This window comes from Gasterosteus aculeatus, chromosome Y (genome assembly GCF_964276395.1).
Source record: "Gasterosteus aculeatus chromosome Y, fGasAcu3.hap1.1, whole genome shotgun sequence".
Taxonomy (NCBI): domain Eukaryota; kingdom Metazoa; phylum Chordata; class Actinopteri; order Perciformes; family Gasterosteidae; genus Gasterosteus; species Gasterosteus aculeatus.
In genome coordinates this window covers 8,290,026-8,317,018 of record NC_135709.1, presented here as the reverse complement: position 1 = coordinate 8,317,018, position 26,993 = coordinate 8,290,026, and the positions used below count along the sequence as shown (strand labels likewise).

The 26,993-nt window shown below is 45.9% G+C and overlaps 2 protein-coding genes and 1 long non-coding RNA gene across 4 annotated transcripts in view; 1 reads left to right on the top strand and 2 right to left on the bottom strand.

The window, feature by feature from the left end:
- LOC120812639 (TBC1 domain family member 2B-like) overlaps positions 1–13,184 on the bottom strand; it is a 17,380-nt gene extending 4,196 nt beyond the window's left edge. The window contains exons 1-8 of the mRNA XM_040168785.2: positions 12,631–13,184; positions 11,834–11,972; positions 10,566–10,740; positions 9,336–9,487; positions 8,904–9,157; positions 808–1,224; positions 569–679; positions 238–434 (exon numbers count right to left, since the gene is read on the bottom strand). Of these exons, the coding sequence (XP_040024719.1) occupies positions 238–434; positions 569–679; positions 808–1,224; positions 8,904–9,157; positions 9,336–9,487; positions 10,566–10,740; positions 11,834–11,972; positions 12,631–13,074 (1,889 nt within the window). The 5' untranslated portion in view covers positions 13,075–13,184. The remainder of the gene's footprint in view (positions 1–237; positions 435–568; positions 680–807; positions 1,225–8,903; positions 9,158–9,335; positions 9,488–10,565; positions 10,741–11,833; positions 11,973–12,630) is intronic.
- LOC120812644 (SH2 domain-containing protein 7-like) lies at positions 1,666–26,993 on the top strand. Of its 2 annotated transcripts, XM_078097486.1 has the most exons (6): positions 1,666–1,805; positions 1,947–2,138; positions 3,187–4,184; positions 25,794–25,883; positions 26,175–26,340; positions 26,423–26,993. In XM_078097486.1, coding segments are annotated over exons 3-6 (333 nt in total). In that variant the 5' UTR covers positions 1,666–1,805; positions 1,947–2,138; positions 3,187–4,182; the 3' UTR covers positions 26,498–26,993. The 2 variants fall into 2 exon arrangements, with proteins under 2 accessions (XP_077953612.1, XP_040024724.1); XM_040168790.2 differs by lacking the exons at positions 1,666–1,805; positions 1,947–2,138; positions 3,187–4,184 and adding an exon at positions 21,856–22,054.
- LOC144390978 (uncharacterized) lies at positions 23,146–26,269 on the bottom strand. The gene is made up of 5 exons (XR_013454826.1): positions 24,150–26,269; positions 23,950–24,011; positions 23,782–23,859; positions 23,569–23,686; positions 23,146–23,474 (listed from the first exon to the last, which is right to left on the bottom strand). It is a non-coding gene; the product is annotated as an uncharacterized LOC144390978 (long non-coding RNA).

Below are 26,993 nucleotides of genomic sequence, written 5' to 3'. Positions count from 1 at the left end.
GTAGCAGATAAAGGCTTTTGAAGCTGCACAAGAGTACGTTTTTCTGCTGCAAAGGATTTGACCTGGATTTGTTATGACATTTTGGTAATATTATACTAAGGGGATGGACACTTGATATCCTCTACATTTAGAACTAGCACTAGTATCTAACTAACTAATATCAGTTAGAAATAATTTTACTTTCAATACAAACAAAACATGCACGAGGCGATAAAGTCTTTTTGGGAGAGAACATACCTGACAGTGTTTGGCTTAAAGATGGGGAAGTCTGGATGGTCGGAGCTTTCTGCCTGCAGCGCGTCCTCCAACAACCGGGAGATGACTTCTCGGGCGGGGCTCTGCTCCGAAAATGAGCATATGGGGTTCTTCAATTCCTGAAGCAGCACCAGATACTTACTCTCCACCTGGCAAAGCTTGGCCTCCAGGGCCGTACACTGCAGCAGAGACGACAGAGAAAGGTTAAGGTTAAAGGGGGCACCAGCTTGGGTAACTAGCCGTGGACTTCCCCTACAAGCTCCTCAGACTTCCCGTTTCTATTAACAGAATAATGCACCATTGACCACGGTACCTTTGCTTCTAAAACCTTCTCTCTACTCTCTGCGTTTCTGCGTAATACTGTCAACTCCAGGATCTCTTTGTTCAGGAACTTGTTCTGGGATTTGTAGCCTTGAAGACTGTCCTGCGAATTAAAGAAACACAGTCAATCAGACTACAGGAAGAAGCTAAAAGAAATCAACATATTTTGTATAGTTTCACACACCTGCAGTTCTCATAACCTGAATAATTTCTTAATGTTTCCTTCTGTACCTTCAGGATGTCCATCTCCTCCTGATCTTTGACGGGTAAAGGGGAGCCGTCGCTCTGAATGGCGCTCTGCTCCGAACTCTCTTGCGACAGCTTGATGATGACTTCGTCCTTGGCCTGGATGGTCTCCATCAGCATCCCCAGTTGATCGTTTATGTCGCCCACCTTTATCTTCAGGCCCTTAAGCTCTTGTTGCAGACTCTCCTTCTCCAAGGCGAGCCGCTCCATGTGGCCACACAAGTCCTGGACCTGTCCGTCTCTTTCTTGAAGTAGAGCCTCCAGCTGGCCGTTCTCCTGCTGGGTTCCTGCCAAACCTGGAGTGTGGTCTGAAGCTGCGGAGGAATCTGGAGCCGGACGGGAAACTGGCTGCCGATCACACTGAGAGGTCCTCAAAGTCTGCTGCAAAAGTCTCACCAACTCCTAATTGAGTAAAGAGGATTTATTTTTCAACACTGTGGATTATTAAGGATTACGTATTCAGATGTGGTCTTTGTTTGACCTTGTAGAACCATTTCACAAATAATGGTAAGAATTTAAAAGAAATGCTTTTTTTCTACCTGAGATTATATCTGTTGGCCATATTTATAGCATGCAGTGCTTTCTCTACTATTATAACAGCTGAAAAACTCTGCAAAAATGATATATATATATTTTTTTTCTCCTCCCACGCACAGCAGTTCCGCTCCGACAGGTGGTGCAAATATGTCCATGTAGTCATAACAATTCTGTAGGATTCTCCCACGGTCACAACCAGCTGCTTTGTTTCATAGCAGAAGTGAGCTTCCTCGGGCTAAAACGGAATACACCAGAAGATGACAAAGGAATTTTTATCTGTAATTAATTACATTCTACTTTCTGAAATAAAAAGACACCAATGCAAAGCCATACTTTACTGTGGCTGAGCTGGAAGAGGATGCATCAGGAGCTGAAAACGTGCTGCTTCGCCCTCTTTGGCAGAGGACACCGTCATACTACATCACCAGAGGTGTCAAGTAACGTAAGTAAGTACAAATACTTCGTTACTGTACTTAAGTAGAAATTTTAGGTATCTTTACTTTACTCGAGTATTTATTTTTCTGCCAACTTTTTACTTTTACTCCTTACATTTTAACACAATGATCTGTACTTTCTACTCTGGCGAGATGGCTGAAGGCTCTGAAGACACAGAAGAACATCAGAACCTTCCACATCCCTGGCCCTACCTTGAAGAAGTGTTTGAATTCGTGGGGAGGAAAAAGTACTCATGGAGCATGCGGTGCAAACTTTGCGAACCCAAGAACCATGTACTCTTGGCGTTCATGAACTCTCCGTGTAATTTAAAAAAACATATAGAGGTAAGCTCTGTATTATTATTATAATAATGGTTGATTTATAATGCTTGCTACAGCTTAGCTAGCATAGAAACATGCCAACGTGCCTTGGTTTGCTTGCTAGCAGCTGCAAGTTACGCTAGCCTAGTTAGCGCTCTGTGATGTTTGAAAAATAAGGCTAATTTACTACCACGATCTAAAATGTACTACACAGTAGTAAGCTAATTTAATATTCAGTAAATGTATCAGTGTTTCCCATAGGAAATGTGTTAGTAAAGGGTTGTGGATGCGATACTCATGACATGTCCAATTCTTTTCAATTCATCACCTTGTTTTAAAGCAGCATCAAAGAGGAATTGCTAATCGCTATCGGCTAGTAGTGTAAGCTATTGTTGCACCGGTGTTCCGGTTTGGGGGCTTTTGTTGTGAAGGGGGAGATGGAAGGAGAGGAAGTTGAGGTGGTGTTCAACTGGGGGTGTTGTGAAAAGGTGATAAAAATACAGTTGCGGCCGGTTCGGCGCAGAACTGGAGCTTTGGGTTGTTGTTTTTTTAGCAGGAAAGCATCCCACCGCTGCCACCGATGTAGCCGAGTGGTTCGGGTGCGCCTATACTTTGCGTCGATAACAAACAAAAAAAACCCGGAGCTCCAGTTCTGCGCCGAACCGGCCGCAACTGTATTTTTATCAACTTTTCACAACAAAAGACCCCACACCGGAACACTGTGCAACAATAGCTTACAGTGGCATAACATTAGATAGGTGGCTCAGACACCTCATTTCGGTCTTTAGTCACGCCACACATTCAATTTCTCACGGTAAAAAAAAACCGACTTGACTGTATTGACTGTATCGTCCGCCCTGTCAGCTGTAGCGTCACCCCCCACAAAATGTCACTCCAAGGTTTTTTTTGAAAAGTTTAGAGCTCTAATTTAGTCAACGTGGGTTGTGAGTTAAGGTGGCCAGCCGAACGTATAGCATAGGTGTATAAATAGAGCCAGATATACTAAACTGTATAGCGGTTTGATAATGTGTCTTCTAAATGATCTAATGATTAAATATGCCTATTTTCACAGAGAAAACACCCTACTCATCTGGTGAGATATAAGACCCTTACTTCAAACGCCCTGAAAAGAAAGCCAGAAGCACCAGATGAAGGTCACCCACCCAAACAAGCTAAGTTATGGGAGACCAGAAGAGTGTCCCAGGCCAGTGTTGATAAAGAAGTCCTTCATTTTATCATACAAGGCCTGCACCCACCTAATGTGGTTGAGCAACAGAGTTTCATAGATCTTGTACAACATCTCCAGCCCAATATTAATGTGATGTCACGCAACACTGTTGTAAACCGAGTTGAGAGAGTTTCCCTGGAAATGAAAAACAATCTGAAAACTGCTCTAGCTGAACTTGAGTTCATTGCCACTACAACTGACTGCTGGACAGCGTACAGGCGTGGATTCATAGGCGTCACAGCACATTGGATAGACCCCCAGACTATGAAAAGATGTTGCGCTGCCCTAGTCTGCAAACAGCTTAAAGGGTCACATTCTTGTTCTGCCCTTGCCAGTGCTCTGAATGATATCCACACTGAGTTTAACATCCGTGAAAAGATTACCCGCACCACAACTGATAATGGCTCGAATTTCTTAAAAGCTAGTAGATGATGATGATGATAAAAATGATAAAGAAGACCAGGATAGCACTGAGAGCGTGGAGTTTGTTGAAGCTGGAGCCATATTGGATGAAGACGACTGCCTGGAATATCAGATTCCAAAACACCGTTGTTGCGCTTGCCACCATCTCAATTTGGTGTCAACAGTTGATGTTGAGGAGGCACAGTCTACAAGCGGGTCTCACGCTCAACGTTTTCAAAGTGCTGGAGTCTTTGGAACAAAAGCGCAAGATCCACCACAGCAGCTGAGATCTTTGAAGAGAATTGCAAACTCCAGCTCTTGAGGCCAAATGCAACAAGGTGGAACTCACTCTTCGTAGCAGTGGAGAGGATTGTGAGAATTGCAAGGGAACAAGGAGAAGGGGCCATTGCAGCTGTTTGCAGTGCACTAAAGATACCCATGTATGTACCCGCCCCTTTTCATTTTTAAAGCTGAACTATATATTTTTTCACTTTTTCACTTTGAATTGAAAAGCTATAAAACAGTATATTTACTAACCCTCTGCACAGATTATTAGCATTTTAGAATTGGTTTGTTATTGAATTGAAGGTGTAAATATTAAATGTTTTAGCTTGTTTTAACAGGTTCACTCTTGCCGAGCAGAATATGCAAAGACTATGAGACCAGTTGCAAAGGCCCTTGATGTTCTTCAGGGAGAGACAAATGTGCAAATGGGGTGGTTGGTTCCTACAATAACACTACTCAAGGTTAAGCTTCAGCAGTTCTGCATTTCCTCCAAGCTCTGTGGGCCTTTGATTGATGCACTTCTAGGGGGGGCACGTATTGGTTCCAAGAACTTTGAAAATCAGCTTCTTTTGAGGCTAAACAGAAGGTTCTGGTAATTGTTTAGGGTATGCCATTGTACTCTTTCTGTGCTACACAAACACACAAAATACTGACGTACACTGACTCTCACACCCAGACCGAAAATGCTCCTGTGACACCAATGGTGTTGGTAGTGTAATAGTTTATGTCCAGTTTTACTGCCCAGTTTTTGAAGGAAATTATGGACAAGCATACTTCTCACTCACACTCCCTCTCTTTCTTTCTTTCTCTCTCTTACTCACACACACTGATATTCTTCGCAGTCTATTTATCTCCTCAAGCACACTACTTAGTAATGTCCTGGTTTTTTTGCAGGCCAGGGTATGTCTTTTTTATACTTTAAGTAGATTTTAGAGCCTGTACTTTTTTACTTTTACTTGAGTAAAGAGGTTAAGTTGATACTTCAACTTTTACCGGAGTCTTTTTAAACTCCAGTATATATACTTCTACTTGATTGACAAATGTGTTTACTTTTGACACCACTGTACATCATCTGTGGAGCAACATGTAGGACAGACCTCACTAAGCCAAGAAAACGTATCACATGCAAGGACAGAGTATAAAGTCCAGTAACAAAAGATCACAATGTTAATCATTAAGTAAATATTGTATCGAATCCGCAAAGACCCGGCTCACACATTTGTTCCTACGTGTTTGTAAGTGGCCACACTAATTCAGATGCACTGTGAAAATTAAACTTCTAGTGACTATTCGGTTGAACAAAGTGTCCACACAGAGGTTTGCGGATTAAATTAAGCACAGACGACATTGTTTCCTTCAAGAACAATTGCCTTTGTATTTAAACACCATAAACAGGTGAGATTATGTGGTGACTTTCCAACATTACTTACAAATCCAGTCCCGGCCAAACACAACCTGGAGATAAATCATTACTAGTAACAATACAATATCAGCTTTTGTCCCATTGAGTCGACGATGTCGGCTGTGGCTAACTATTTCCAACAACACGTTTGCAGTTACAGCCAGCTGAGTCCGCTGCTAAAGAGCTACCGGGTTCATTCCTGTAGTGCAGCGGTTCCCAAACTCAAGAATGCCACGGCCCACTTTGAAATCTGAAAATCTTTCGCGGCCCACCCAAACCTTTAATCACAACTCTGATCAAAACATAATGATTAAATGAACTTAAGAATTTAACCAAAATCAAACATCCGCGAACAAAAGTCCGTCTCCGCGAGGTATTTGCTCGCTTGCGAAACGTGAACTTTGTTGCTCGCGAGGAGAATCTCTGCTCGCGCTCGAAGGAGTTTTCTACGCGCTCGCTGTTGTTCTTTTTGACAGTCAGGTGGAGACGGTGCTTTAAGGGTCCGGTCGATGCCGCGAGGTGCGTCTGCTCCCGCCGCCCCCTCGCCATCCACGCCTTAAATCTTCGGCTGCTTTTAGAATAACTTATTTTCCCCGTTAAGATGGTTCAGCTACTGTAGAGAAAAGGGCACCGTCTCTCGCTCTTTAATCTCATGAAGTGCTCGGCGAGAACAACAGCTTTGTTTCCCCGACGCGCCCTGAAAGCAGCTCCATATCTCACGCGCTTGAGCGCCGCTCAGCATCTCGCCGTCGTAGACAAGCTTTGTCATGTTTGGCAGAGCGCCTTGAGCGCCGTGTACAACCAGTATGGATCAACCGATTAACCAATTGATCCATATATAAGGCGCTCCGGATTATAAGGCACTGTCGTTTTTTGAGAACATTAAAGCCTTTTAAGTGCACCTTGGAGTGCGGAAAATGCGGTATATTTACTTTAATACTACAAGAGGGCGCCGCATTTGTTGAACAAACGACAGGCGGACAAGAGCAGCCGTTTCGAGCGAGAGCCTTATTGTTTTATTAATCTGTCCGTTTAAATTTGTGCTTCATCAACTAATGTTTCACATAACTAATGTGCCGCATCATAAATATTTTTATATTAATTTCAAACTTTTAAAAATTGAAAATTAAAAAACTTTATTTACTTATTTATTGTAAATGACCTCTCGCGGCCCACCTGCAGTACCTTCGCGGCCGCGGCCCACACTTTGGGAATCAATGGTTTACACAAACAATACTTCCTGTTGTTGTGGTTTTTGTTGCGGTTGATTGGTCATAATAAAATATTAAAACCCTTATATGAAATACACAAAACTCAAATTGTCATAGTGAACGTGGCCGGATGAACTCCTGTATCTTAGATTTGGTAGAAAAGTACTCAACTGCAAATAAAATTCCGCCATTCAAAATAAGTAAAAGTACTGAACTTTAACCAGCAAAACTAAAGTATATAAAAGGCAGAATTCTCTCAGTATTGTAGCGTGTCTTAAGTTTCTAAATGCATATGGTTCTGATTACTGTTACTGTTACTTAGGCCAGGGTTGGGGTACCGCCCCTTCCGGGGTAATGTGTGTAGATTTTGGGGAACACAGGAAGTGGGAATTGCGGGGAGTTGTGGGTAGTTGAGTCCTTACTGGTGGAAAAACCGGGTGTTTTCCAGGTGTTTGACTCCACTTGCCATTGATAAGAGTCATGACAGGGTGTCACGTGGGTGCCCTCTAGTGGGTCCCTGCGGACGTGGGTGCGACATCCTGTAGCTAAAAAGTTAGTCTGCTGCAAGGTGTGTATCCGGTAAGTTGGCTGTAGAAAAGTCCCCTTGTCAATGCCAATGCTATATCAACTAGCTCATATCTTTTATTTTTTTGTTTAACAGTTATGATGCCACGAGGTAGTCTATGAGGACGCTAAACCTCCTGTATGTTCGGCCACACTTTGGGAATCGCTGCTGTAGCGGTTTGGGCTGGCAGCTTAAACTAATTTATTATACATTTATCTGGCCGCCATTGGGATCAACCGGCTGATCTCAAAGCGCTAAAACAAGAACAGAGAGTATTGGGAAGGAACAACGCGGCTGCAATTGTTATTCAGAGAACTGCTATTTCCTTGTTTCTCGCTCAAGTATGACTAATCATTTGCCGTCCAGAGAGCATCCAGATTAAACCAAACCAAAGTCACCAACCACAACCTCAGGCCTGAGCTGAATTACAAGATTAAAGTAAAACCAGCATGGTGTTAACCCTAATGTGGATAATAAACACATTAAGTCAATCCTTGACATTTACAGGGACATGTGAAAGCCTTCTTATTAGGGGTGGGAATCTCTTGGCACCTCACGATTCGATTCGATTCCGATTCAGAGGTCAACGATTTGATTCTAAACCGATTAGCGATTCTAAACTGATAAAACGATTATCGATGCATCTCGATTTTCTAAATTTTCTCAAATCTGAGTTTGCTATTCAGAGGTTGCTAATCACTTCCTACTTATATGATTTTCTATCAACAATGCAAGAACCAATGCAGCTTGCTTTTCAACACAATATGAAAGTAGCCGATGTAAAAAAAATATTAAACAGATTCACTTTTCTTTTAAATGAATAAAAAGCTGCTCTTAGTCTCAGACCGGTCCATATTTGTAAAATACCGGAAGAAAGTCAAAATCTGTGAATATCTTGCCAACTTTCAATACGGATCGAATTTTTGAAAAATCAAAATAATGAGGTAAGATATGCGCAGGCTCCTCCATAGTTCGGTAAAGTTATTAGATATTCAGATTCAGACTGACGGACCGGTCTGCGAGCTGGACGCATTGCTCTTAATGTGCCGCTAATGATGGTAAATGATGGTTGTAGCTGGTTGTCATCTACGGTCCACTACGATTACGTAAACGATACGTTTGTGTTTTGACAACGTTTTATCTCATAATTTTGACTTTCTGTCCCCTTTCTTTAGTGCGGAAATGGGCTTTTATAGTTGTGTGAACGCATCACTCCAGCCAATCCAAAGACGGGGTTTGTAACCAATTAGATGTAGATACCATGGTGACTGGCTCCGCCCCCTTACTGTCAAAAAGAAAAACAGCGAGTGCGTAGAAAACACCTTCGAGCGCGAGCAAAGACTAACCTCGCGAGCAACAAAGTTCACGCTCCGCGAGCGAGCAAATATCTCGCGCGAGATGGACTTTTTTTTATTTTTTATTCCGATTATTAACTTTTCTGAATCGAGACCGAATCGTTCTAGAGAGAATCGTGAGAAATCGAAGAATCGATTATTTTCCCCTATACCCCTACTTCTTATCCTAGTCACATAATTACCACAATCACTCATAGAAAAGTGACGAGCCAGTTTACAATAATTGTAACCACTTCCCCACCCTTTCTGTGGCTAACTCTGCCTCTGAATGTCACGTGCATGATATTCCGTCTTCAAATGCAACTAAACGTGTTAACATGACGAGAGCGAGGCACCGGTACCTTCTGACTGGCCAGCTCCCCCCGGAGGTCGGCCTGCTCGCGCTGCATGCGGCCAAGTTCTTCCTGTTGGCTCTGGAGGCGAAACGCTGCGTCCAAAGGTCTGCTGCCGTTGCATTCCACTGGGGGGCTCTCGGCGCTGCGCGTCTCGGTGCTGCGCCCAAACCTCCCGGAGGCCATCATGTCGCGCAGCAACGGCTTCTTCGGCCGCGATGCGTTGCGCGCAAAGTCAAAATGGAACGCCGACCCAAAGGAATCTGAGAGATAAAAGAGATAACGACGCGGTCAAACCGTCAACAGACCCATCGTTTGTCCGTTTTTCACTGTGCAAATAAGTGGAGCACTAAGACAGCGCTCCTCGGGGGAACGTGAAGGTGATTGAGTTTTGAAGCCCGACCGCAGGGGGCAATTATAGGGATGAAGGACTGGACGTACGCCTGTGTGTGTCCGTGTGATGCTTCTGTTGTTCAGGGAAGTCCTTGGTCGGTGCGTCCACCAGCTCCCACTCCTCTGCGCTGCTGTTGGCGTAAAACATGCTGCGTCTGCTCTCAGCTCCTCTGCCCAGCCGCAGATAAGACATGGAGTTCCTGGCGCAAGAGAAACCAGACGATAGGGCGAGTGAGGCCGCGGAGCTTCTGTGTTAAACGCTTTTCAAATGCTCAGGGATCAAGGGCAACGTGCGGCGACACCCGGGGGCCTTTGCTCCTTCGTAGATGGAGAGATGAGCGCAAACGACCTTTGTTGAGGTCTTTTACACACGTTGGCTAACAGAGCTGCGGCTAAAGCAAAAGGTAACACACACACACACAACAGCTGGACGTGTCTGGGTGACAATTAATGGGAGAGCATGTCTTACAAATAAAGTGTCTATGTAAATTAAAATCAAAGGTTACACAAATGGAAGGCCTTCTTGAAGGCAGGTTGTCGAACCACAACAGACATTTCTATAAGGGAGATCATCGTAACCACATGAGTGTTTGTGAGCACTTGAATGCAGCACAGCACGTATACACTGGACCGGTTCGTCATTAACCTCATGTCCATGAGACGGAAAAGACACACTTATTACATGTATTAATCAATAGATTTGTCAACAGCGGCCCCAAAACGGATTCACTCTCGCTTTATGAATACGGAGAGTCGAAGCATTTTTTCAACATCACATACAACTGTATACCCTCATAGAACTGTATGCAACTGTATGCATTCAAAATATACGGCGCCGGATCGGCATAAAAAGGCAAAGAGCAAACTGGCGAGGACACATGCTTTAAGGCGCAGGCATCACGGCAGCTCAAATGCTCCAAGGTTTCTCTGCACCTCTTTTTTTCCATCACAGATTCAAGTCGAATTCCACAAACATTTCAAATTTTTAGCGTTCCAGTGTTTTGTGTCATTGGATGTGTTGTGTGGTTCTAAAGGGGAACTGTTGAGAGCTGCATACTAGTGCAACTAGTACACTCTGTAACAGTTTCCTCTTCGTTGAGTTAACCTCAAGAACAGCTGCAGAGCGCTCTCCTTTTCCAGAGAACATCTCTGTCGGGGCATATTGCTTTTGAGATATTTCTGGGGCCGGTTTGGGAGAGAACTAAAAACACTTCCCGTTTTAAATTGTCGGTACACTGTCATCTAACTTGCACGGTGAAGGCCTTTGTTCAGCCTTACCGGAGTTCTGTGCCAAAGTTTTTGAGGGAGAAGTTGAGGGGGTTGGTGGACGCAGCAGAAGGCCCCCGGGCTGACTGGATCCCCACCATTCCCCCACCATCGCTCTCCGTCTCCATGGCAAAGTCGCTACGGACCTTCTCCATGCCGTCACTTAGCTTGGGAAAGACGGGTGCATCTGAAATAAAAACATACACAGAGAACAATTCGAAACAACTCAGTGATGACGTTGCATTGCTCAGATTAAACACGGCTGTATTGCAGGACTGCTGCAGGTATTCTTTTTGTTGTTTCTTTGGGAAATTGGAATATCATGAGAGCGTTTGCCAGAGAGAAGTTAGGCAATATCTTAAGTTACCCAGAATAATGTTTACAGAAAAGTGTCTGTCTGTGGTTTTACGCGCGGCGATGTAGCATGCGGGCACGTTGACCAAATTTGGTATGAAATCGACTTGGAATGTGTGGGAACGTTTTATAAAAACGGTAATACGGCTTCAAAGATAGGGAGTCACACCCAACAGGGAAGTCAGTTGTAACCACATAAGTCGTCACAACTGACAATGAACAACCTCCGTTTGCATAGAGTCAATCTTTGACAAAGAAAAACAAACCCTGTCTTCCTCCATCCAACCCAAATCTGTGCCAGCTTTTATTAACAGTTTCACGTGTCACAGAATGGTTCGTTTCACTTTGCAGTACCTAAACCTTTATACTTCTCTTTAATTCCAGTTAAAGAGTAGGTGTGGTAGGTGTGCTGTTTTAAAGACACATGTACACCAAGACAGAGCAGCATGGAAGACCAGCAAAATAATAATCAAATATCAAATAAACTCTTGTCGGAGATCATAATGTAAATTCTCTATGACATGGTATAAGTGTATTCTATTGTTTATATTGTAAATCCGGTTGAGCTGCATTTTTTTTTTATTTAGAAAAATGGGAGTAACTTGAAAGCAGCGAGCAATTTCTTTTCTTCCAAATGTGTTCAAATAAAACATACCCCAGATAAAGAGAGATGTGAACTCTCATCCGGTCCAGTTTGTTGATTCCTCTTTTAATTGATACTTAACAAAAAACACTCCTTGATTCTCGCTTTGCGGCAACTCGGGAACCAACTCAACCTCTGTCTGTGGCACTTGTGTAAATATTAAACGGAGCAGCCACAGCGCTTTACTTTTAGCTGGTGCCTGGATGTGATGAGACTTGAGCAGTGAAAACGTGCATCCCCGCATTTCATTTTTGAGTGTGTGTGTGTGTGTGTACCTGCTTACAATTGTCTTTGCCCACGAGGCCCGTGGGGGGGGAGGCCAGGGTCAGCGAGCTCCAGCTAGAGCCTTGCGTGTTGCTGTACTCCCAACGTTTCTGCTGCAACTGCTGGAGCCAGAAATGCATCACCTGCCTGGTGGGGGCCTGCAGACACACACACACACACACACACACACACACACAGACAAACGTACACTTACCTTCATGTACAAGTAACACAATCAAGATCACGTTAAGAGGCAACTCAAACTTCATCACTTCTAGAATGACGCCTCGGAGAGGACGGTGGAAAATGAAGAAAGCATGCGAAACAGGATCAGTCACGTGGACGAGCACAGGCGCTGGTTTCGGTCTCAGTTCCAGCCACGGGCCGTGCAAGCTGTTTGCCGTTAACCATTCTTACCATCTGCTGGGTGAGAGAAGGCTCTAGCCTTTGAGCAGCTGGGACACCTGCCTGCTGGCACTGAAACCAGCCCGCGTCACGTGACAGCAGGGAAGACACCGTCACATGAGGGGACAGGCAGATGAGGTCATGAGGATGAAACACTGACCCTTGACCTTGACTCTGCGCGCGTGTGTGTGTCATTCAGTTGACTAATGTGGTAATTAGGTTCTTATCTGGTAAACACGTGCAGCCCAATTGATTGGGGTTTCCGCGCAACTTTTCTTGAAAGTTTCCAAAGGCCAACCGCGTGCGCGTAACGGTCACTGAAGTGGACGCCTGAAGTTCGGACGGGTGTGTCTCGCGATTTTGTGCGCACTGACAAAGGAAGTGACACATGCAGGAAAAAAAAGTTCCTACCTTCATGAGAAACTCCTTCCCGGTGGTGCGGATCTCGAACTGACCCTCCTCCCCCTCCACGTCGTAACTGAAGCACGCGTCGCCTATTTCGATGTGGCCGAGCGGCAAGGCGTCTTGGGGAGTCTTGAAGTAATACAAGTAACATTTCCTGGGATCGTACACGAACCATCCGGGCTTGTAGCCCCTGAGAGGCCCCTTGCCGGACAGTTTGTTCAAGTACCCGCACAGCTTGGAGGCCCGCTTCTTCGCACCCTCGACCTCCGCCGCCGCCGCCACATCCACGGACTTGGCGGCCACGATGCGCGCGGCCGCGCTGGGGCTCGCGGCTCCGCCGTCCTCCGCTTCGTGCATATTTCGCTCCGAGTGTTGCGCTCGCGCGGCGCAGCGGATGCCCATTGCTGTTTCCACCCGCATGACCGGCTGCCTCCAGGAAGAGGGCACCATGGGAGATGTAGTCTGAGTTCTAACGTGACGCGTGTGCACGAGGCGCGTGCACGCGTGAGGACCGCCGCCGGGTGGCGGTGTTGAGTCAGATGTATGACCGCAGGTACTCCGGCTGCTGCGAATGGTTTACACCAACTCGAGAATGCCGCGGCCCAACCTTTAATCACAACTCTGATCAAAACATAATGATTAAATGACCTTAAGAATTTAACCAAAATCAAACATCCGCGAGCAAAAGTCCGTCTCCGCGAGGTATTTGCTCGCTTGCGAAACGTGAACTTCGTTGCTCGCGAGGAGAATCTCTGCTCGCGATTGAAGGAGTTTTCTACGCGCTCGCTGTTGTTCTTTTTGACAGTCAGGTGGAGACGGTGCTTTCAGGGTCCGGTCGATGCCGCGAGGTGCGTCTGCTCCCGCCGCCCCCTCGCCATCCACGCCTTAAATCTTCGGCTGCTTTTAGAATAACTTATTTTCACCGTTAAGATGGTTCAGCTACTGTAGATAAAAGTGCACCGTCTTTCGCTCTTTAATCTCATGAAGTGTTCGGCGAGAACAACAGCTTTGTTTCTCCGACGCGCCCTGAAAGCAGCTCCATATCTCACGCGCTTGAGCGCCTGCTCAGCGCGTCGTAGCTTTGGCATGTTTGGCAGAGCGCCTTGAGCGCCGTGTACAACCAGTATGGATCAACCGATTAACCAATTGATCCATATATAAGGCGCTCCGGATTATAAGGCACTGTCGTTTTTTGAAAAAATTAAAGCCTTTTAAGTGCGTCTTGGAGTGCGGAAAATGCGGTATATTTACTTTAATACTACAAGAGGGCGCTCCATTTGTTGAACAACGACAGGCGGACAAGAGCAGCCGTTTCGAGCAAGAGCCTTATTGTTTTATTAATCTGTCCGTTTAAATTGTATGTGCTTCATCAATTAATGTTTCACATAACTATTGTGCCACATCAAAAATAATGTTATATTAATTTCAAACTTTTAAAAATTGAAAATTAAAAAACGTTACTTATTTATTGTAAATGACCTCTCGCGGCCCACCTGCAGTACCTTCGCAGCCGCGGCCCACACTTTGGGAATTGCTGGTTTACACAAACAATACTTCCTGTTGTTGTTGGTTTTGTTGCTGTTGATTGGTCATAATAAAATATTAAAACCCTTATATGAAATACACAAAACTCAAATTGTCATAGTGAACGTGGCCGGATGAACTCCTGTATCTTAGATTTGGTAGAAAAGTACTCAACTGCAAATAAAATTCCGCCAAAATAAGTAAAAATACTGAGCTTTAACCAGCAAAACTAAAGTATATAAAAGGCAGAATTCTCTCAGTATTGTAGCGTGTCTTAAGTTTCTAAATGCATATGGTTCTGATTACTGTTACTGTTACTTAGGCCAGGGTTGGGGTACCGCCCCTTCCGGGGTAATGTGTGTAGATTTTGGGGAACACAGGAAGTGGAAATTGCGGGGAGTTGTGGGTAGTTGAGTCCTTACTGGTGGAAAAACCGGGTGTTTTTGGATGGCGTGTGTAACGGGTGTTTGACTCCACATGTCATGAGTCATGACAGGGTGTCACGTGGGTGCCCTCTAGTGGGTCCCTGCGGACGTGGGTGCGACACCCTGTAGCTAAAAAGTTAGTCTGCTGCAAGGTGTGTATCTGGTAAGTTGGCTGTAGAAAAGTCCCCTGGTCAATGCCAATGCTATATCAACTAGCTCATATCTTTTATTTTTTTGTTTAACAGTGTGAGCAATGTGGTCCGTGTCCGGGTGATAATTCTAAAAACACAACGCAACAGAGACAACCGCTACACGTGGCTGTGGCCGACAGCAGTCAACAATAAACCCAAGTAATAATAAACTGGCTCTTTATTGACACAGAACGTTACAACTGGTGTCAGAAGAAAACTTCTGATTCTGATAACGTGGTCGACCGCTCGGGCATTGGCGGACTACTGTTTGGAGGACACTTTTTCTGGTGGAGATGGAGCGTTCTTTTGGCAGAGGTTTTTGTGTCAAGAAGGAGGAGGAGGGCAACGAGTACGGATATCCTCATCCTGTTCAGGTGCTGGGAGGACAACGTTTTTCCGTTGACAGTCTAGGAAGGGAGATGATACGTGAGTTACAGCCACCAACATCCACGGGGGGTCCTGGTTTTGGCGACGGCTAGCGCTGAAGCTAGCTACACGGCGCGCAAAAAATTGCCGCCCGGGAACGTGCATGGACAAAACGTAAACAAAGATGGCGGTGCCCAGGGACAGCGAGTGCCGGTAGGCATGAAAACGCCGAAATATGCGGGGAAGTCGGACTGGGAGGCTTTTCATGCTCAGTTCTAGCTTTTGGCTCGTGCAAACAGCTGGTCAGATGAACAGAAAGCCCTACAGCTCGCCCTTTGTTTGACAGATGATGCACTGTCTTGCCTGCTGCTTTTAGACCCGAGTGAGAGGGGTAATTATTTAGCCCTGGCTAGTGCTCTAAGGCGCCGGTTTGGACAATGTTTTCGTTCGGAGCTGCTGCACTCAGAGCTGCATGGACATCAGAGGCGAACTGGGGAACCCCTCCGCACAGTAACTGGTGAGCTAGCACCAATGAAAGGGAGAGGGCAGCTGATATTGACTGTGGGGGGACGGAAAATGAGACACACTGTATGGGTAGCGGAAGTACAAGATGCCTGTATTTTAGGCTTGGACTTTTTGCGGGAGCAGGGCTGTCAGTTAGACCTGGGGAAAGCCACACTTAGTGATGGGCAGGTGGTGCATATGAGACCGCTGGATCCCCAGCGCGCAGCTACACACACAGCCGGACCTCACGGGTGCTGTGTGGGGGAAGGAAAGCAGACAAGGGCTGCCAGGTCGTACCTGTCAGAGCCTCGGCTAGGCCCTGAGCCAGCCACCTGTGGCCTGAACTCGCCTGTCAGGCTGACCCCGTCTGCGGTGGAGGGCTGTGAGAGTCTGCATGAGAGTGAAGCAGAAAGGGTGACAGCCCTGCGTGAGGTCTGGCAAAGAAGTGCCGGGGACTTGGATTCTGAGCAGCAGGAGCGACTATGGCAGCTGCTGATAAAGTTCCGCGACTGCTTTTCATGTGACGAGGAGGAGCTGGGACAGACCTCTCTCGTACAGCACACAATTGACATGGGTGATGCTGCGCCTATACGGCAGCGCCCACGTCGCCTCCCCCTGGGCCGACAAGACGCAGCGGAGAGGGCTTTGGAGAAAATGCAGCAAGCTGGCATAATAGAGCCCTCTGAGAGCCCCTGGGCATCACCAGTCGTGATGGTGCCGAAGAAAGGAGGTGAGTGGCGCTTCTGCATGGATTATAGGAGGCTTAATGACATCACCAAGAAGGACTCCTACCCGCTTCCCCGCATGGATGACTGTCTGGACCTAGTAGCTGGCTCATCCTGGTTCTCGTCCTTGGACTTGAGGAGCGGCTATTGGCAGGTCACCCTGCCCGAAGAGGCCCGGCCCAAGACCGCATTCTGCACAGGAAAGGGGCTGTGGCAGTTTAAGGTGCTCTGTTTTGGACTATGTAATGCGCCTGCCACATTCGAACGCTTAATGGAGAGGGTGTTAGCTGGGGTTCCACACACGGAGTGCATGGTGTATTTAGATGACATTCTGGCTCATTGGACTAATCTCTGGTGGGGACGAGTCCGCCTACAGGTAGGAGTTTGACCATCTGGTGTCGTGGTGCAGCCAGAACAACCTGGAGCTTAACGCTCTAAAGACAGTGGAGATGGTTGTGGATTTCCGGCGGAACAGAGCCCCACCCTCCCCATCACCCTGTGTGACTCCCCCGTCACTATTGTGGATTCCTTCCGTCTCCTGGGCTCCATCATCACCCAGGACCTCAAGTGGGAGCTGAACATCAGCTCCATCACCAAGAAGGCTCAGCAGAGGTTGTTCTTCCTGAGGCAGCTGAAGAAACTCAACCTGCCAAAGACGATGATGGTCCACTTCTACACGGCCATCATCGAGTCCATCCTCTGCTCCTCCATCACCGTCTGGTACCCTGCAGCCACAGCCAAGGACAAGGGCAGGCTTCAGCGGGTCATCCGCTCTGCAGAAAGGGTGATCGGCTGCAATCTGCCGTCCCTGCAGGACTTGTTCGCTTCCAGGTCTCTGAAGCGAGCTAAAAAGATCGTGGCCGACCCCTCCCACCCCGGACAAAAACTGTTTGTGCCCCTTCCATCTGGCAGGAGGCTGAGGTCCATCAGGACTAAGACCTCCCGCCACACGAACAGTTTCTTCCCGTCGGCAGTCGGGCTCATCAACAGAGCCCGGTCCCCCACTGCCTGACTATAACACTCCACCGGTCACTCCCCCTCATACTGCACATGCCACTTTAACTGCAATTCTTCACTTGTCACTTTGTCTCTTGTCTGTTACTTGTTCGTTAGTGCACTTTATGCTTAATATTTTTCTTTTTAACTTTTTAATATTTACATTTTTTTAACTTTATTCCCTTGTTTTATACTAACCCATAGCCTTAGCATTATTCTACTAATCCATTGCAATAGCATTTCATTCCACTTTATTTTATTACTTGTGCATTGTTGTCTTGTCTGTCTACTGTCGCGCACTAACCGCCAAGACAAATTCCTTGTATGTTTGACATATTTTGGCTAATAAATGTTTCCTGATCCTGTTCCTGATCCTGATGGCAGCTCATTTGATTCGGTTATGGCAGCACTGCGCAGAGTTATTGAAAGGATCAAGGGGCCTGGACTGAAGTTACACCCGGACAAATGCAGGCTGCTGTGCAGGGAGCTGACCTTCCTGGGGCACCGAATAGGCAGCGAGGGTATCGGCACAGTGGAGGAGAAGGTGCATGCCATACGTGAGTGGCCCACCCCGACAGACCAGAGGGGACTAAAAGGTTTTTTAGGTTTAGCTTCCTATTACAGGAAATTTGTCAGGGGATTTTCAGGCATTGCTAAACCCTGTACAGGATACTGCAGAAGGACCAGCCCTTTGTGTGGGCAGAGGACTGTAAAATCGCATTCAACACCCTCCAAGAGGCTCTGTCAAGCGCACCCATCCTGGCAGCCCCTGACACCGAAGTGCCTTTTGTTGTGGACACAGATGCTAGCGGCAATGGAGTGGAGGCAGTCCTATCACAGGCATGGCCGGAAGGAGAGAGGATTGTGGCCTACTACAGCAAAGCCCTGAATAAAGCTGAGCGGCGGTATTGCGTCACACAACGCTGACGCACTTTCCCGTCGACCCTGCGGTAAAGACGGCTGCCGGTATTGTGACTGCAGAGAGGCCAGAAAACGGCAGCTGGTTCTGGGGCCAAACAAGCGGGACAGAGAGGAGTGTGAAGAGACTGTCATGGCTTTTAGAGAGCTGCTGGTGGTGGACAATGCTATCTGGGCCGCTGGACAGCAACAAGACCCGGACGTGCAGCCAGTGATGCTGTGGGTGGAGGCGTGGCAGCGGCCCTGGGAAGAGCGGCCGCTCTCTCCCCATAGACAAAAGGGCTGTGGGATGAACTTAATTCTTTGTAGCTGGTTGATGGGGTCCTTCAGCGACCATGGTTAGAACCAGCGTCGGGAGAGAAAAAGTGGCAGACGGTGGTACCCAGAGGAATGCAGGGGGCTGTTCTCAAAGCCATGCATGGCTCTGCAGGCTCCGGTCACTTTGGTTACACTCCGGCGGGTCCGTCAAGCTTTCTATTGGCGGCGGCTGAGGAGAGACGTTGAGGACTTTTGTCTGTGCTGTGATTTCTGCACTGCTCGCAAAGGACCACAGGGCCAGTCCAGGGCTCAGCTGCAGCAGTTTCCAGTGGGGGAACCCATGCAGCGGCTGGGGGTAGATGTTCTGGGGCCTCTCCCACTCACAGACAGAGGTAATCGCTACATACTCGCTACTCTGGATTATTTCACCAAATGGCCTGAGGCCTACGCCATTAAGGACCAGGAGGCCGAGACCATTGTTAATGCCCTAGTGGAGGGGATAATCAGTAGGCTGGGGGTGCCAGAGTCAATCCATAGGGATCAGGGGAGAAATTTTGAATCTAAAATTTTTGCCACGATGTGTACACGTCTGGGCGTCACAAAGACCCGTACAACACCACTCCACCCCCAGAGTGATGGATTAGTGGAAAGATTTAACCGGACTCTGGGCGAACAGCTATCTATCCTGACTGCCGACCATCAGCGCAGGCAAATGCATAGTGCGGGCGTGCGACAAAAAAATAATTATGACGTCCGGGCCAAGGGCCGACAGCAACAGTGGGGAGCTGGTGTGGACCTACACTCCTAAACGGAAAAAAGGCAGGTGCCCTAAGCTGGATAGCCACTGGGTGGGACCGTGTCTGGTCCTGGAGCGGCTGGGAGAGGTCGTCTACCGGGTGCAGATGCCTGGCAGGGGGCGCCGGGTGGCGTTACACCGGGACAGGCTGGCACCATACCGGGGCATCGCCTCCCTTCAGACAGCTAGTGGAGAGGAGGAAACGCCTTGGATGCCTGTCGTGGCATCACCTAACTGGGAAGTCGTTGCAGGTAGCCCGGGGGACACCGCAAGTGCACACAGTTTGCCACCTGCAGCTTTGGAGCCACCTGACCTGGGACACACAGGGGGGCAACGGGAAAAGACGACGCCTGTGGGCCGACCGATGAGGAAGCGGCGGACGCCACTGAGGCCTAAAGACTTTGTCCTCGGGGACGAGGACTTAAGAAGGGGGGGGGGGGTAATGTAGCGTGTCATAAGTTCATAAATGTATATGGTTCTGATTACTGTTACTGTTACAGTTACAGTTTCGCCCACCAGCGAACACAGAGCGCGCGACTGCTACACCCCCCCGTCGGTCGTTCCGCCCGCAACAACTACTACCCCTCCCGTTATTCCGCCGGACCTTCTCGACCGGTCCGCGAAATATTGTCTGACATGGAAACGGTTCGTGAGGTAAAAAAGGTTGGGGACCACTGCTTTAGAGCAATACTTGCACTGCACTGCCAAGCGGTATTTCTTTGCTGGCATAATGCAATTTAAACCAAGGTCTCTCCACAGCTTTTAGTAAGTGATAATTGATGAAGAACAACAACATTAGTATGCCTGTGCCATGGAACCACAATACAAAATAATTGAATAGCAAGCAAGCAATGTAACTTTACAACCACAGGTGAAAAGTATACCGCCGTAATAGTTGAGATGCATACTCTGAAGGTCCTGGATAGATTTTGACCTTCCTTCTTTCCCCATGTCTATTTGCCTACACTTTCAATAAAGGTGAAAACAAAAAACATGCCAAAACTTTGACATTTGCATCCAAATGATGAAGTAGGAGAAGAAAAGGGGACTCGCTGAAATACAAGAACAGCACCTGCAGGTCTTATAACAGTATGTAAAGTGCAGTTAATAATTAATCTTTCCACTCTTTTAAAGAAGCTACAGTATATTGATCAATAAATCAATCTAGTTCACAGCAGTTTTATCACCAATGCATAAATTGGGATGTTGATGGGGTCGTCGTGGCGTAGGGGTAGAGAGGGTGCGCTGGGAACCACAAGGTTGGTGGTTCTAGTCCTGGCTGCCCCATGTCCCATGTCGAATTGTCCCTGAGCAAGACACCTAACCAGGCAGACATGATCCATGGTTACAACAACAACCTAGTAGTGTAACTTGTGTTTTTATTATGGAGGTTAAGTTGAACTTTGGCTTACTTGGTTATTTGTGGTGATGCTCGTTCAACCCTCGGGGTTAAATGTGACTTGCTAAAGTTTTGGTGGAATGACATTTTACAAACCTCAACTCACTTGTGACCTTTAGAAGATCAACTTCCGCCTCAGAGGTTCATCACCAGAAGACAGAACAAAGATCTTAAGAGCCCTTTTTCTGTTAACTGTCTGATACCTCTGCCTCATTTTCAGTTTATCCGTCTACCCAACATCTTCTGCAGGTAGAAAACATGTTTAAGTTGTTCACTTGAGTATTACTAGTCTATGTATATGTATATATATATATATATATATATATTATGACAATAAGCCTGTTATGTTGGATCTTTGCAAGCGCAGAAACAATGATAACATTTGACCCTCAACCTCTCGACACCCCCAGAGGAGAGCATGATGACGCACAACGACATGTAAAACTGTCAGACCGTACTGTCGAGATGATGTTGAAATTCTGGGGCATGGTCATGGAGCAATAAGTCATACTCGGAACACAACGATTGAATTATTGTGTAAGCTGTGTCTGGGTAGATGAGACATAGGCTTTTAAATACATTATAGAAAAATCTGAGAAAAAGTTGACTTAGTCGACGTAGTCATTCAGTATCACACTGATCAAACCTTTAGAGACAGGTTTGCTCAGCTGTCTTTGGGGAAGAGTAGCCGTGGGCCTTCTGACATGAACGTTTGAGCAACATTGTATTTTTAGAAATGTTGAAATAGCATGTCCGTCCGTCTCAGTATGAGACCGACTCTGTCCTCTGGTTATTTGTTATTGCTCACCACAGAGCAGAACCCGAGACAAAGATGATTCACAACAACTGTGCAATTGCAATTGTTTTTACGTCAACCTTAAACTCAAGGCTGGGAATTATCTCATCTTGTTAAAGTTTTGTTTCTGCACCTTGGAAACCTTCCCAAACGTTTCCGTTTGTTCACACATTTGCTGCTGTCTCATGAGCAGTGATTCGAATTCATTGCAAAGTGAGGTAAAAAGAACAACAGAAGATTCACTGCTGACGCAACTGATCCCCCATTACTTCAGTGATCAAACAGCCTGTGGGTAAAACATCTCCTGTTGCAAAACCAATGCACTCACTTGCACACAACATCGATGTGACATTACATCAGAGTAGGTGGGTGTACACAGAGGTCTGTCTGGATGAAAAGGGAAAACAGCCTCTTTCGTATGTAGAGGGAGAACAGACTTTTGATATCGTGAATTCTTAATATTTTTGAAAATGCCGCTCATTGTCCACAACGGCTTCTTACCCACGTGGTTCCTGGGCTTCATTACAAGAAAGTAAGTATTCATCGAGGAAGCATTTCATCAAATGGCCAAAATTGATGTCAAGTGTGCTAGGGGTGTGTTTCCATCCTTTTAGAGTTAGTTAGAAATCAACTTAATTGCTCAATAATATACTTTGTGTGGAATTCAATTCTCAAAAGTGTTATTCTTCCATTGGAAATAATAAATAACAGAATTATTTCCTGATATATAACGACTAAAAAACTCCATGACAGAGTAGTAAAAATGCTTTCTTATTTTGCTTGTGAAGAAAATAATAGAATATGCGTTGTACTTGAGCTATATCATCGCACAGTCACAGTATACATCAGGTGCATTGATATTTTAGTACAGCAGACCTATCCTATGGCAGACATACAGTAAACACCTACACAACCCGTGTTTAGGTAGATGACAGGTTTGTGAAAAAGACCTGAAACCAAATGGATTTTCTTGTGATGAAATTAAATTTCTAAGGGGAATTACGTGATCCGCTTTGCTGTTCCTGTAAACTCAAGTCAAGTTGGGCTTTTTGGAAACTCGTTTCAGTCTGAGTTTTTAACACTGCATGAAAAGTGAGATTTTCGTCCCCGTAAACGCCCGGAAATCTCCCTAATTTCCGACAATTTCCGACAATTTGCAACCCGCGCACGTCGCGTTTGTCTGTGCCACAAATTGTCGGAAACGAACCATGACGTAGGGGAAGAGCTGGCGGAGGTGCGAATGGCCAGAATTAGCATCTGAATGCAGCGAAAACGCGGGTGGCCGAGCCGAGCGGGCTTGAATATCCTTACTCCTTATTGGATGAAACCACAACTTACGAACAAATAAAATCACTTGTGATTGGCAGCAAAACCACACGTGGGCAGACCAGGCTTGAGTTTCCTTGTTCATGATTGGATGAAACCACAACTTTCAATCACTCGTGATTGGTTGGCAGATCTGTCGCTATTGGTCACCCGCCTCATTTTATTTAAATATATTTATATATTCATATTATGCTGTATATTCATTTCATGGTTATCCTATGTAGGCTACTACACTATTATTAGGATACCAACCAGGACATCAATGAATTTATAGAGAAAATGAACATTTGCCACATGTTTATGCAAAGAAAGAGCTTTATTAACAACACACAAGCAACAACTACATACAAAGTGAGGATCTGCCCACACTTGGGTAACGGCGGTTTAAAAACTACAGCTCAGTAAACTGTCCGTTTGCCTCCTCGGGGTTGTTGACCGTCACTGGCGCCGTGTTTTCCGAGGCAGGTCTGTTGTGCAGGCGGCTCGTGTGCGTGTGGCGACCGTACAATCCACCCGAGACCCCGCCAACAACGCCAACAACGCCGTCTCCTCCGTCCGACGTGAGCTCCACGGTGGCGGAGTTCCACCTCGTCATCAGCCAGCACACTTTGTCTCGATTCCAGCAGCTGTAAAAACAACAATGAATCAGTACTGTGCGATGCGTACGGACACAACACATCTATCAATGCACCTGAAACAAGTCAGCAAATAAACTCTGACCGTCTTTCTTCTCGCTCGACTCCGCGCTGAATCCTTCGCAGCTTCCGCCCGCAATGAGTGTTCCGGCTGGAAAACCTGAAGCTCCTGCGTCCCGTCTCACAATACGTCTAACAGGGAGCTGGAAAACAATTAAATGAGTGTGGTATGAATAAAAAAAATCAAACGCAAGTCACAGTAACATTTAACAAGAAAAGGAGAAACAGTTTCACTTACACACAATGACGTCGTCTAAATCTGGACTTTTCCCGGAGCAAATACGAGGTCACCGCCTCATTATGAGGCGAGATTAGTCTGTGAAAACAAAATGTACAGTTATGATCGGTATACATACGTATATATTTCCTTATAGCGCAGAATGAAAGCATATTCTGTAAATGTTACCCTTGCTCCGGTTCGTAGCGCCTGTAGTTCGTCTCGGAGTTGTGAAGACGGCGCACCGCTTCCTGTAAACGACACGGCAAAGAAAACACACTTTAATAAAGCTGTTTCTGCTCACTTGTAAGGCTACTAGGCTACTCTTAGCTTTCGTTTGAGGCTACGCTACTTTTAGCTTAGCTTGCAGTCATCGAACGTATTCTTACCGCTATCTTGGGATTGTGCTCCCGTCTCCTCTTCTTTGAGTCAGTTCCTCTCCTCCATGGACAGAAACCCGCAGAGTCCCGAACGCTCCAGTGGAGCGAACCGCTCGTTGATATCGGCAGTTTGTTGTTGGAGTTGACGAGACGATCCACTGAGATCATTCAGCAGCTTCTTCTCGTCTGTCTGCGGACTGGCCGAAAGTTGGTGACCGCGGAGAGGAGTTGAAGGCGAGTTGAACGTGAGACGTCGTCCCGCCATTATTCACGAAGCAGCAAAAACCAAACAAAGGAACTGGAGATACAGTTCTTCTGAATATAGTAACACACACGTGTCTGTTTGTATGCTCGTCTTGCAAGTACTGCTGTCTGAGTCATGCCTATGACCTCACACGTGATTGGACGAGGAGTCTAAGGGTCCTCCAATCACATACGAGGTTATTGTTATACGGAAGGACCAGCATTTTAGGAAGACAAATGGTTGGGACTTTGAAACAGCTGATATGCTTTATGTAAAGCAGTGTTTTGGTGTCAGCAGAACGACTTTCCCTAGAAAACTGTACAGTGGTGCCTCTTTCTCCATTCCACCAGACAATCTTGGATGAGACTGACAGACATGCAATGTTGACAATGTATCATCAGATGTACCCTTGTGTCACTGAGGTTGAATGTTTTGCCATGACATGTAAACGGGTAACATATATGAATGTAACTTACTCAATCGATAGATGCAGAGCATAAAGGTCAGCATATGTTTATGCTAAGTGGTGTGGAAACACTAACAGTTTTGAGGACCCGTCCTTGACCCTCTAGCAGAACTACGACCAGCCATTATAAAGCAGTTTATAGTTGTTAATGTTGTGTCAAAGGGTACGGCATTTAAACATGTTCTTGCACAAGTTTCCTGGCTTCATCTCCACCCGGACAGACATTTTTACGGAAAGCCAATAGAAGTTTGGGGCTTGCAGGGAACAGACACATCATACAGCATCATTTCTGCCAGTTGAGCGCATTGCTAGAAGATGTGTGGTTAATACATCCTCTGTGCATTTAAGTAAGACCAAAGAAAAGGTCACTGTAGTCCTGCCACTATGCACTGTAGTTGAGCTCTAGGAGACTGATCTCTGCAGACCCCTCATGCTGATTCAAATGTTGTCTGCATGGAATGCTCATTTTACCTTGATTAAAACTCATCTTTTAAAGAAGTTATTTTGTGTATCTTTTTTACATAACATTTGCCATTGCTAATGGCGTACACAGTAATATAGCATATTTGAATTAAATAAATCAATTCAAGCTAAAATGTAAGAGTCTATAATTAGGCTACTGAGCCTGATCTATTTGTACCAGAGATTTTCTTACCTTTTAAAAAAATGTCACCTGGGCTAAAACTCCCTCTGCGATCCTGATTTGCGTTTGTATAGCTCACAGCATTGTCATTTACATGTCAAAGCCTCCCCTAGAATTAGGAGGGGGGGGGACATGGGGGGACAACTGCCAAGGGAGGCCCACATCAATTTCTGACAATTTCCAGCAGTTTTCGGCGTTGCCCGCAAATTGCCGTAAACCTGAAATTCCATGACAATTTACAGTGCCGCATACTGCCGAAAATCCCACTTTTCATGCAGTGTAAAGTTGTAATATTTTCAGGGAGGCTGAAGAAATACTCCGGGAAAAGGAGCTGGGCTGTTTCCTGATTCGTCTCAGTGACAAGGCTATGGGATACATACTGTCTTATAAGTGAGTAGTGGTTTGATCTGAACAACAACTGTTCTTCAGAAAACGTATTTTGAAATGAACCTGAACCAAAACATTTGCTCTCTACATTTATTTTTATTTATAACAATCCTTGCTTAGACTTTAAATATAATGATATGTAAAATATAGCTGTTGGTAATTGAGAGCACAGGACGAAACCTCGTAATTTTTTTTTTACTTAACCACAGATCTTATTTCTGTTATTTAAATCGAACTTTTTGTCCATTTTTAGATGTGTTTTTTTAATCAATCGATTCAAATTTTCTGTTGCAGGGGGCAGGATCGGTGTAGGCATTTTGTGATAAACCAAAGTGAATCGGGGCAGTTTGTAATGTGTGGAGACACCGAGGGACACGACTCAGTCGCTGATCTCATAGAGTACTACAAGTCGAGCCCCATTCAGCCGTTTGGAGAGTACCTGGCATCTTTGTGTTTTGAGGTGAGATAAAAAACCCTCAGTCTCTTTCTCCAAGTAAGGACAATTGAGAATAAAGATCTAACTGGTGCTTTGTTCCCTGCAGGCACTGGATGAAGAGCTCTATGATTTCATCCAGGTCAGCCCCAAAGAGAAACCTCTGGCCACTGTAGGATATTAGAAACAAATTGAAGATCCGGTTCATAAAATTAATAAAAATGCATATAGTGTACACCAGAATACAGCCATGATTCTGAAACTGTGTAATCCATAAAGTAATGACAATATTGTAAAACCACTGTAAATCTGCAACTGTAATAGACTAATATTGATGCAGTTATGATTGTATTTGATGTAATGTAATCAACTGGAATGCATGCATTTAATACTTGAACAACAACTGATATTGACTAAGGATCATCCGAAATCCGAGCTACATTGAACTCACCAGAAGACCACTCCCAGAGGTGTGGACACTGACTTTCACACCTTTAAGCATTGGTATAAATACCTGTAGCAACGATTGTTCTCGAGTTCACTGGTGGAGGCGACAGACGGGCACTAGGGATGGTCAAAGGACTGACCTGGGGCCTGTTGGTCGCTGAGACCAGCGGCTCCTCAGCTGAGATGTTCTTTTTACCGCAACGCCATCTCCTTTATTAAATACATTTGATTTT

Coding starts and splice junctions, on each gene's coding strand:
- LOC120812644 (XM_040168790.2), top strand. CDS start 21,993: ATGCCGCTCATTGTCCACAACGGCTTCTTACCCACGTGGTTCCTGGGC. Junction 22,055..25,793: donor CTGGGCTTCATTACAAGAAA/GTAAGTATTCAT, acceptor TAATATTTTCAG/GGAGGCTGAAGAAATACTCC. Junction 26,341..26,422: donor TGGCATCTTTGTGTTTTGAG/GTGAGATAAAAA, acceptor TGTTCCCTGCAG/GCACTGGATGAAGAGCTCTA.